This window comes from Cornus florida, unplaced genomic scaffold, assembly GCF_030987335.1.
Source record: "Cornus florida cultivar Cherokee Brave unplaced genomic scaffold, ASM3098733v1 CherokeeBrave_3.0.0_Hap2_Chr11, whole genome shotgun sequence".
Classification (NCBI taxonomy): Eukaryota; Viridiplantae; Streptophyta; class Magnoliopsida; order Cornales; family Cornaceae; genus Cornus; species Cornus florida.
Genome location: NW_026775581.1, coordinates 124,752,607 through 124,764,210, shown reverse-complemented (window position 1 = coordinate 124,764,210; position 11,604 = coordinate 124,752,607). Strand labels below are relative to the sequence as shown.

The following is an 11,604-nucleotide window of genomic DNA, read 5'->3' as shown; positions in this document are numbered from 1 at the left end:
CCTGTTATATATATTACCCACAGACATATATAAAATATATCGTACTAATTGGGTTTAATTAAATTTTATTCAGTAGATTTTCATAGACAGCTATTACATTCTCGAATCCTATTCAGCCCCAAAGTCAAGCACCTCTATCGAGTTATTTATGTAAAGAAATTTCAGGAATAAGTTATTTCTGTAACTTGTAAAAAAAAAAAAAGGGAAAAATTAGATTTCACTGATCAAAATCAAATATAATAATTTTAAAGTTTTTTAAAAAAGTATAGGCATCAATTCTAAAACCATATTACTATTTAGTGACCATGCGAGACTAAATTCTATTAATAATTCTATATTTTGTTTTTGTTTATTTTTCTAAATTTTCTACTGTTATCTATAATTGTACCCGGCACAACTAATATTATTGGTATATATATATATGTGTATATATATATATATAATTTCTAATTAGTACTCTCACGTACATGCATTTTCTGGTTATTATGGATGGAGATTATTGTTCTTTATAATTTTATGTTGTTTCTCTCTTTTCTCTTTTCTCTTTTCTCTTTTCTCTCATGAGAATAGATAATAGCCGTTGACAAGCTCCAAGTTTCCTATTTCTTTTTTTTGTGGAAAGCACTTTTTATATTTTTTATTTCTTCCATTTTTCTTATTTTCTTCTATATATCAAAGGCTGTGTTTGTATTTCCTATTTCAATCCTTCTTTCCTTTTCTTTTTGGGAAAATTAGATTTTGTTGACCAAATCTAAACAAAATTATTTAAAACTGATCCGAAAATAAAAAATAATAATATTAATAATAAAAAGATTAATGGTCACCAATTTTGAGACTTAATCACTAAGAAGTAACCATTTGAAGGTATTTTGGTCAAAACATTTACTTATTTATTACACATCCTAAAAATAAATTTTAGATGCTAAAATTGCCCTTGTATTCATCCTCCTCTCTTTATCATAGAACCTTCTTTTTTCTTTTTAGTTTCTTTAATAACCTTATCTCTTAGAATTAGGGTTTCTTTAAACCTTATATTTTTTTCAAGGTTCTTCGGTATAGATAAAAAATATACTAAGTACGTAACCAAAAATAAATACAAATATTACTCATTTATAGTCAATAATACACGTTTATGAACTTGAAGTTTATTTGTATTAATATGTGAGATTCTAAACCCTATATATATGAAAAATGATACTGTACCGAAGAGATAAATCTAATCCACGTGGCTGTCTATGTGAATATATATATATATATGCTTTGTAACTGCTAAATATTATGAGTCGTGATACTTAGGCAGTGGCACAAAAAGATAAATAATATTTAGCAGTGGGTCATTCTGACTCATTACAAAGTATTGAACTTCTAATTTTATTTTCGATTCCCCTAGTTGTTTGTCTTCTATTAAAAATTTAATTCTTTCTTTAATTAACTCCATTTTCTTGTCTTCTATTAAGAATTTAGTTCCTTCTTTAATTATCTCAAATTTTTTCTCCGGGATCTCTATTTTGTCCGTGTAGACTTTTAGGTTAAAATAAATAAATAAATAATAATTTATGTGTTTGATTGGTTTAATTGATAGTAAAATAAGAGAAGATACCCAAAAGGTAAAGATGATACAAATATATAGAGATGATTTTATTAACATTCAGGACTTCATTAATATTCAGGTTTTCATTAACATTCATTCTCTACCATACAATTTAATTTCATCAAAATAATTTTATCATAAAAAATTATACAAAGAGTCTCACCAACCACTTTGGACTCCGTTAACATGCATGCATTCTCTGTAATACAATATGATTTTATTAAAATTTTATAAGTAGGACATCATCAGTAACAATTAATCAAATCTCTAGGCAATTACCAGAAAGTATCAGGTAGGGATGACTAGAGAGAAAGACTGAAGAGAGAGAATGAGAAATATTGAACTGTTGGGATGAAGATAAGAAAGGATAGTACAAAAACAAGAGAGAAAGTGTGGACTTCTAAAATGACGACTTTGTCTGGGGCTAAGTTTACTTTTGCGAAGCTTTTTAATAAATTATGGCCACGCGATAAACAGCAAGAGCCTATTGCTAAACGGTTACAAGTTTTTAAGGTGGCCCGTAATCTCTTTCAACTGTTTATTCCGGATGCTGCTATTCGGCAACGTATTTTGGATGGCTGTCCATGGTTGTTTGATGGTCATTTAGTGGTGATTAAGGCCTGGGAGGAGAGTTTATTAGTGTCGGATCTTCCGTTCCAAGTTTCTCCCTTTTGGATACAGCTATTTGATGTGCATGCCAACTTTCTGTCGGAGAAGGTTGGGGAAAAAGTTGCCTCTTGTCAATGTTTGAAAGTTGAATTGAGGGATAAAGGTTTGGGTGATGGGAAAGAATTGGAGATGAATGCTAGTCGGGTTTTACGTCTTCGATTGGAGTTGGACATCACACAGCTTTTCGAAGGCATTTTCTTCTTACCAGTCCAATGGGTGAAGAATCTAGGGTGCAGATACGTTATGAGAAGTTGCCAATTTTTTGTTTTAACTGTGGTGTTACTGGCCATCAATGGAAGTCTTGTCTAACTAGGTCGTCTGTGGGGCCTGGGGATATTAAGGAGTATGGCGATTGATTGGGTGTTGATGGTTTTTTGGGAAAAGATCTTTGGAATATAGAGCGTGATGGGGTGGACCTGCTGAATGATAATTATAGTAAAAGCTGGTTGTATGTGGAAGATAGCGATGTCGTTGATGTGGCTAGTCTTGTGGGGTCTTAGTCGTCTTCTACTTTCCGCGGGGTGCCTGGGTGGGAGGTTGATCCGTTTCTTCTGTTTGCTCTTCCCAGTACTCATCAGGGACTTCTTTTGGGGGAGCCTTTGAGTTCTGCTGTTGTTGCCTTTTCCAGTGTAGGTGGACCATCCCGCCAGGTGGAGGGACTTGGTATGGGGGATGTGTCGGGTGGCGCGGGTTTGGGATTGACGGGGGTGATTTTGGATCAGGTCCAATGTCCAGGAAATGATGGTTCTCCTTCTGGTATTCTTATTATACCGATGGAGGGTGGTTTCATTCAAGGTTCTTCATCCCAGAGTCATGTGGCATCGGCCCATAATGAAGAGCTTATGGTTTCCGAACCCGTTACTTCTCCTATTAAGGGTCGGATCCTTCCTTTGCAAAGGTGGGATGAACTATCAAAAGGTTGGAAGAAAGGTAAGGGCTGGGCTAAGCCTGTGTTTGGCTTTACTTCTGACTCCTCTGCTACTTCTTATAGTCAGGGCTCTTCTCCCGTTAAGAAAGGTCGGAAGCGTCAACAGTCTAGCTCTGGTGGATCTCCACGTGGCCGTGTGCGAGGGGACAAAAAGATTAAGACTGTGTCTGTTACTGATGTGTCTCCATCTGTGGATATGGATGGGATTGGTGGTGATGTTGGCATACGATCCGATTCTCCAGCCATGTCTGGGGCTCAGTTGGCGGAATCTTTTACTTTCGACTCATCTCAATCTTTTGCGACTCAGGTAGGGTTGCTTGTGGGAACTACTACCCCCACATTTACTAACACCTTTTGAGTATGTCTGTTGTCAAGACTGCAATCTTGACATAGGTGTTAGTTTGTTTTGTTAGCTTTTGTTACGGCTGTGGGTCCTGTTTTGTCCTGTTCTGATGGATAATCTTTGCCATGTAGATGTCGTATGGCGTTGGTGTTTGTTCTTGCCGGGATATAAAAAAAATAATAAATAAAAAAATAAAATAACAACAACAACAACAACAACAACAACAACTTAATAGTTATCACTTTACATATAGTGACATGGCATATCACTTTGACAGCCACATGGATTAGATCAGATAAATATTTTTTTTTAGTTAGTACTCACACACACTTGTCTCTTCTCATCTATGCAAGTTTCATTTTCTTTTATCTTTTTGTAACTTTATGGTCACTTTATGGCTATTATCTTTGATTTTGGTCACCAAATTCTAATTTTCCCAAAAGAAAAAATCAAAGAAACTTTTAGAAATGGAAATAGTTTACTTTCAAATCAACGAAAGCAATTTACAAAAAAAAATTATTTTCTTGATTTTGTAAAATTTTCAAAATGTTAAAGCTCTGTGATGTTTGATAGTCTTAGTCAATCCAAGCATAAATTGCTCTAGAATTAGAAAAGTATCTCACTTAAATATATTGTTTTAAAATTTTAAACCTACCAAAATTAATAAGAAAAGGGTTTTGATTAAAAAAAAACCTTTGCTCTTTGTCTACATTGATATATTTTGCATGTCTAAAAAAGTAGATTAAAATTAAATGTTACATTGGATATTGATAATTTTTTACATTATAAAGTCATATTACCACGCTTGTGTCTGAATTAGGTATTTGCAATAATGTCAAATTGATTTGACCAAACGAACAAATTTGATATAATCCGTAGAAAACATACAAATGCACGTTAATTTCATTCAAGTTTGTTTTTTCTTTTTCTTGGTAGAGAGAGAGAGAGACCGACGGGGTTGCAAAACAAAGGGAGTGATGTAGTGATGCAACTCGACGTTAGGCAATGACAATGTTGACCTAAAAAGCAAAAGGAAAGTAGCCAAAGCTATAAGCGAAAATGGTGGCAAGCAACAAATGCAGAGGACAAGAAGAAACATCATTTTTTTGTTCAATCTTTGTCAAGTACCTGTACCTGGGCAACATACATTTGCTTATATATACAGAACCTGTAAGTTTGTAGAGTATATTTATTGCTCATTCCAAAACATCTGACACGGCAAACTTGGAAGAAAACTCTCTTTGGTGTGTGCCCCAACCATCAAATTTAACTGATCTCATGTAACCTTACAGCATGCGCGCGCGCGCGCGCACACACACTCTTAAAATATGACAAAATCCAACTCATGGGATGACAAGACATTGGTCTAATCCATTTTGGTCTAATCTAATACTTCAAAAAAATATTAGTAATAAAACTTTTACCTACCTGAAGTAAGGTGTAACATTAGAATAGAAAGGAGAAGAAATTACTACATGATCCTGGATTAATCAGTAGGTGTCAATTTTTTTGTTTACTTATTGATAAACATAAATGATTCCGGAATAATTTAATAATTTATCCAAAACCAGAATATACTTCAACTTGGTTCGGGATAAGGTTTGTTTAGAGAACACATAATCATCTGTGGCAATTTAAGTTCAACCATATCTGTGACCCTAGCTCATAAATTTGAGAATTCCATAGTAAACTAGGCTATTCTATCCATTGTAACGACTAATTTGCATAGTATGCCACTGTGGGTAGCACTTTTCTTATGTAGAAAACAAAACATGTGTGGGCAGTGGGCCTCCTCGCAGATTGAGAAAAATGCTAGCTGTAATAATGAAAATTACGGAAATTCTGACTTCACGTGGAATTCATTTTCTTCAAGGTATATTACAAGCGATGGCCAAGTGTTCTTTGCTCCATCTCATGTCTGTTTGAAAACATTTTAACACAAAATACTAGCTCCTTGTCCAAGACAATGCTAGGCTACAACAGAATTTACAAGTACTTGGAAGTTGTAGCTACACTGGATTCAAAAGATACCTGAGTGATTCAAGGCTAGTAAGCTACCAAAGTTTAGAAGGTTTTGAATCTCAAATTTCAAAATTCGGTCTTCCAGTATTGCTGTCATCCTTGGGTGCATTTCTTCCTATGTCCAGGCTGTAAAAAGAGCATATGCTAAGGGATATTAGCGCATAGTTTTTGTCACAAAAAGAATAAAGTAACACCTATCTTCTGAAAGTACACTTACCAATTCAACTGGGAGGACAGGACTGGGTCGCATGCCAAATTCATTAGCAGTAGGCCTTCTGACCGGTCTTTTCCAGGGATGCATTCCCGCAAGGCATTGTCTTTGTAATCAGATGCTTGTGTATCAAAGGGGATTGACATTGGGGCTTTGGCTCCCATTTGAAATTCTTTTAGCACATAAAATACGCCAGAACATGGTAAAAAGAATGCATTCCTTTTAGTTCATCTAATTTTTTCTTGACAATAAAAATAAATGCATGCGAATTACGCCACAAAAGAAACCTCAACGACTCCAAAACTTGAATCCTTTAAGCTACTGTTTAAGTGTTAATATATATATATAAACACACACATACATATATAAACACACACATACATATATGAGGCTTGGTCAACCCACCTATTGGATTTGTCTCAGAATGATCCATGTTTTGTAGCTGATAATGCAGCAAGTCCTCCCTGCAAATTTCCTTTGCATTGCAGAAACATAATGGTATCATTATCTCGCTCTAGATTCAGTACAGTCAGGGATCATTTAGACTTACCTCAGATGAAGTTTGGAGCTGAAAAGGTCTAAGGTGATCCTGAATTGATGGTTGCAATCCAAACGAAGCTTCTGAATGGATTATGTCTGGCAAATTGCCAATGTGTTGCTGGTTTGCATTAGGGCATTGGTTGGGTAGAGTGAATACAGTACTTGCTAGTGTTTCTTGGTATAGCGGAGGTGTGCTTGTCAAGTTAATTGTTGGGGATCCATTTCCCTCATGAAAGTCCATCCTCATCTGGGAGAGTCGAGTTGGCTGCAGTAATCTAGGTACGCACATGGGATACAAACTTAATCCATTTCTCATTGTTAACATCTGAAATGTAAATCAGGTGATAAAATGAATTAACGTAATGATAACGATGAAAATAATAATAATAACAACAAATACAAAAATAAAAAAGGCAATCAGTAATCTTAATATAATCTACAAGAAAAGACAAGAATGGAAAATTAAAACAAAATACAACTCTCCTAAAGACAGACAAACCCAGAGATAACTAGTGTACATGTGGCATTGAAATCATCCAAAAAGAGTTGTATTCTCACTTGAGAAACAGTCATATATACCCTATAACAGAAAACTTATCAAAAAATATATATATACCCTAGCGGAAAATCTCCAGTTCCTTTTCATCACCCACGGGCATAGAGCTTCTTCATTTCATATCAATGATTAGCCTTGAGTTAATAAACGAGGTTAAATCTTAGCAATAGAAGAGTTCTTGAAAGCAAAAACTACTTCAAAATACAATTACGCAAGAGAAAACCTTTCATGAAAACAAAACATTTGGAAAAAAAGAAAATAATTTAGAGAGATTAAATTTTTGAGAGAAAATTCAGAGTCAACTAGAAAACCAGATCCTAATTCCCAAGTAACACAGCTGCATTAGTTCGACATATGCCTCAAGATGCCTTCAGTTGCATGAAGTGTGATTTTTTTTTTCCCCCCCTAAATGAAGCATGAAGTGTGATTAAGAACCCGTGGAACTCAAAGCGCACAAGTGAGGCAATGTCATCCAAAAGCAACAGAGGTTAAGTGGTTGTCATTCCAAGTGTCTAGGTCCAACAGATTCTGAGATGGAAAATACATGTTGGCTCACTGTTGCAGGACCAGTAAAAAATCAAGGGATAAGAAGAGGTGAGACTAAAAGTAAGGGGGTTAGAAAACAGACGAGAAGAGAGAGTGAATAGATAGACTGGACATACAAAGGGGATGAAAAAAACAAGAACAGAGATCAATCTGAAGAGCATGATAATGAATATTCCAGAAAAGCTAATGACTTCAATTGAATGCAGCCTTTTTATAGGCAAACCCTAAGAAGAAAATAAAAATAAAATATCCAATGAACACTTGAAATGAAAAAACTACAATAAATGTCCCTACGCCTGACGTAGGTGCAAAACCCCTCACGATCGCTATCACTCACGCTGGTATCCGAACATGGTTAATGTGGTGGAAGGGAAACAGCTCTATATACGGCCACTTATCTTGTCTGCTGACTCATATGACAGCCAGGGCCATTTGCAGGGGTAGTGAAGGGTAGTACTACAGCAAATGTTACTGGGATGAGATGGCATAACCTTCTACTTTGATTTTACTCCAACTAGGTCACCAAATAAAACCGTCTAATACCTTACAGGGGGTATGAGCATGTTGTATGTTATTCTTGTCAACACACTAAAGAGGCCAGAAATGTTGGTCCATTCCATCAAGATGACTTTGCATGGCAATGAATAATATACTGTCACTGCTCCAGCCAATATTAATGGACTCGAGTACAAGTTTTGGTTGTGGCCTTTGTCTAGGCATCAGATTTTTCTGATTCACAAGGATGTTCGATACATTACAAGTCCAGTAGACAAAACCATGCCCATATTTCCAGCCTCCGGGACCTTGCCTTGATTCCTGCCACCAGTTTCTCACTGTCCAATTGTTTATCCATGTATCATCACTGCACTAACTACCTTTGGGTCTTTAACCTCTGCCACCAGTTTCTCACCATTGTTCCTTCTGTTATGCCATTACTTGTATCTTACTGTGGGTACACGGCCCCTGCACCACACGACATGGCACTAAGGGAGGTAATTGTACGTAATGTATCTAGCTAGAAAAGATGCCTAACGTGGCAGGCGCAGCAGCTCATCTGCCTCAAACAAAGCACACCATCTTCAATATCCCTCAAGGTCAAGCCCATCAAGGTAGAGGTGTTTAATGAGGATGAACCATCATTTGAATGAGTCTCACCGTCGGCATATTGGGACCTTTAGTCCAGGGCTGTGTGGCTGTTGCCCACAAGGACATAACCTGAGGTTGTGTGTTATCGTCTATCCTAAAAAAAAATAGCCTCTGGTTTATGTGACTACTATCAAGTTATAAGGAAATGATCAGGGGTTGTGTGACCATTGTCCAATCTCAACGATTTATATCCTGGGTTTGTTGATCCCTGACATCATGCCTAACTTTATTCAGCATGTATATATTTTTTACACGACGCCATTCCCTATTTCTATGTTGCTTTTTTGCATAAAATACAAAACCTATCATATTTAATCAACATCCCGGTGCAATTAATGTGCCACCACACCACATTAACTAATTAACCTTAAATACAACAGATAATTATATCTATAACCATGCTTCCTCCTAATCACTTTTTTCCTTCAAGTTACTCTAGAGTCCACGTGGATTGTCCCATCAGACTGGCATGACATTATGATCTCTCTTTTATAGGGAGATTATTACCCCAACATCCCCCTCTGAATGCTCTTTGGATAAGTTGACCTTTAGCCTGCATTTAAAGTATCCCAGCATCAAACAAGAGCAATCCTCACTAAGAAAGCCTTATGTTTCTTCAAGAATCCAATCTGTGATCAAGCTCTGATCACAGTCAAACGCCAACCAGACAACTTCCTTTACCCTTGAGAAATCACTTGTTCTTATCCAATAGTTTCATTTTCTCTCTTTTCTACAGGCTTGCCTAAAATTTCAACTAGGTCAATCTCCCTCAAATCTTTGTTGAATCTCAGGTAGCATGTCAACTATCCCCATCAACATTCTAAACCTACACCTTTGAAGCACAAATACTTTTAAAAAGGAATTGTATTTGTATTGGGTACCCATACTCCAAAATATGTGTAGATACTAAAAAAAATCATCCATAATTTAAATATAAAAATTTTGCTTTGAACACATATCTAATATTTCTCAAAAACTTAGGATACATGTATGACACGTTTTGAACAGTAAAATACTGCATTTCTAGTAGAATATCATAACATCAAGGGTTTCAAATAACTTTCTAAGAGAAGAAGAATTGAGATATATTGAGAATACATCATGTGTCCAATTTAGTCCAAACTCCATGTCAATGCACCGTCTCTCAACTTCTTCGTGTGACATCAAATATTATAAACTGGGAGTGCAAAACATTTTAAAGACACATAATATACTTGTTTGTAATAGATTTTTTATAAGTGAATGTTAGTCATGATAAATATAAAATAAGTAATAAACAAATATTATTTTAAATGTATCACATAGAAACATATATATTTGAAATTTTATGCATACGTACATACACGTTGAGAATACATACATATATACACACACCACACACACAAATATTGTTGGATCCCTATCGTATCTGTGCACTATTTGTATCGAGAATGGCATACTCGTATCCGTCTCCATGTCCACACTTCAGAGCTTTGCATCTGGTTATCCTTACCACCTCAATAGCTCATTGTTTTAGATAATTAGAATCCTCAACCTCAAAAAATCCCTTGATCTGGACATACACATTTACAACCAGATTATGGCACCAATACCCAATAGTGCAAGCTCTCAAATGAATCCTACAAACCAACCAAAATATAAATGATCCTATATTCTAACTCCATTGGAAACAAAGGAATGAACAGATTTCTGCATTCATTTGATGAAATTGTGAGAGTTCAAGAAGGAGAGGTCTTTTGCCATTGGCACGCCTATCTCTACTTATCAACACTGATTTCTCAAAATTCTCTAAATACAACACGGTAAGTTGCTATTGAAGTGTTGTATTGCTAAGAGATACAACTTCTCTTTTCAAAATATAAACCAAACCACTAAAATGTAACAAGATCTTCATGTCACCAAAACTTGCACTGCAATTCTTCAAAGAAAACTGCATACCTGTACTTGGAGCTGAAGCTGCTTGAGATATTCAATAGCTTCGTCCAGCATTGAAGCCTTATCAGTCTATCACAAACAAAAAAAACCACATCAATCACTCTATAATTGAAATAAATTTGTGATGAAAAAGGAAGAAATTGAATTCAAACACCAAAATCACAATGTACCTTGTTGGAATTTGGAATCAAATTTTGTAATGCTTTCATTTTCTCATTAATCCGACTCCTCCTCCTCTGCTCAAAAGAACACACACAACACAAAACCTATAATTGAAAATTGAAGCTGATTCGCAACAATTTTAGAAAGCAATCTATTCAACAGACAGAGCCAACCTTTTCAGACAAATTGTGAACTTCGGCTTCTCTGCTTCTCTTTGACGCATTCCGAGGACTCACTTGCTTTACCGGCACCTCTTCCCCCAAAGCTTCAAAACCCCCCTGACACCAAAACACCGTCAATATACGTAGTCACAATTCAAGATGATAAATGAAATGATGAAGGTAAAAATGTGTACTTTAGGGTATATTAATTACCTCGCTTTCGCAATCGTACTCGTCAACGTCATTGTCGAGTGTTCCAACGGAAGAATAAGACATATTCAGTGCGCTCGCCTGAAAATATCCGCCGGGGACGGCGGGGGAGGACAGGTTCAACCCGGAAGTTGAATCGGCCGCTGAGATCCGGTCCGTGACAAGGCGGTCCGATCCTGGAAGGAGAGATGAATGGTAGGGATGGTGTTGATTTTGTTGCATAAGATGAGAAGATGGAAAAGACTGCATTTGATTGTTGTTGTGGGCCATAAGAGAACACGAAGATGATGAAGAAGACGAAGAGGAACGGAGGAGGATTTGCTGAAGGAAAAGGGAAATATCGTCGGGTTCAACTGGAGAGGAAGATGAAGAATAGGTGACTTCATACATATCCGCCATTATATTATTATATAAGTATTATATATCAGAAATCCTGAAGAGATAGAGAGAGAATGGAAGAACCCCAATTACAGACTCCGCTTCCTTTCCTCTCTCCAAACAACACTTCAGCACTTTCTCTCTCTATAATGCTCTGTGTCACCGCCGTCTGTCTCTCCATATAAACAGGGCAGGGTGATGCTGTG

At 36.2% G+C, this 11,604-nt stretch overlaps 1 protein-coding gene across 1 annotated transcript; it reads right to left on the bottom strand.

The window, feature by feature from the left end:
• Positions 1-5,365: 5,365 nt before the first annotated feature.
• On the bottom strand, positions 5,366-11,604 carry LOC132284718 (transcription factor SPATULA-like). The gene is made up of 8 exons (XM_059786845.1): positions 11,024-11,604; positions 10,823-10,927; positions 10,658-10,723; positions 10,491-10,556; positions 6,315-6,629; positions 6,170-6,239; positions 5,771-5,936; positions 5,366-5,679 (listed from the first exon to the last, which is right to left on the bottom strand). Exons 1-8 carry the CDS (start codon positions 11,417-11,419, stop codon positions 5,613-5,615), a joined length of 1,251 nt encoding a protein of 416 aa, XP_059642828.1. The 5' UTR covers positions 11,420-11,604; the 3' UTR covers positions 5,366-5,612.

Excerpts from the sequence above, each read along its gene's own strand:
- LOC132284718 (XM_059786845.1), bottom strand. The coding sequence starts at position 11,419 with ATGGCGGATATGTATGAAGTCACCTATTCTTCATCTTCCTCTCCAGTT. Across the intron at positions 10,557-10,657 it reads TGATTCCAAATTCCAACAAG|ACTGATAAGGCTTCAATGCT; the intron begins GTACATTGTGAT and ends TGTTTGTGATAG. Across the intron at positions 5,937-6,169 it reads TTCTGAGACAAATCCAATAG|AATTTCAAATGGGAGCCAAA; the intron begins GTGGGTTGACCA and ends ATGTGCTAAAAG.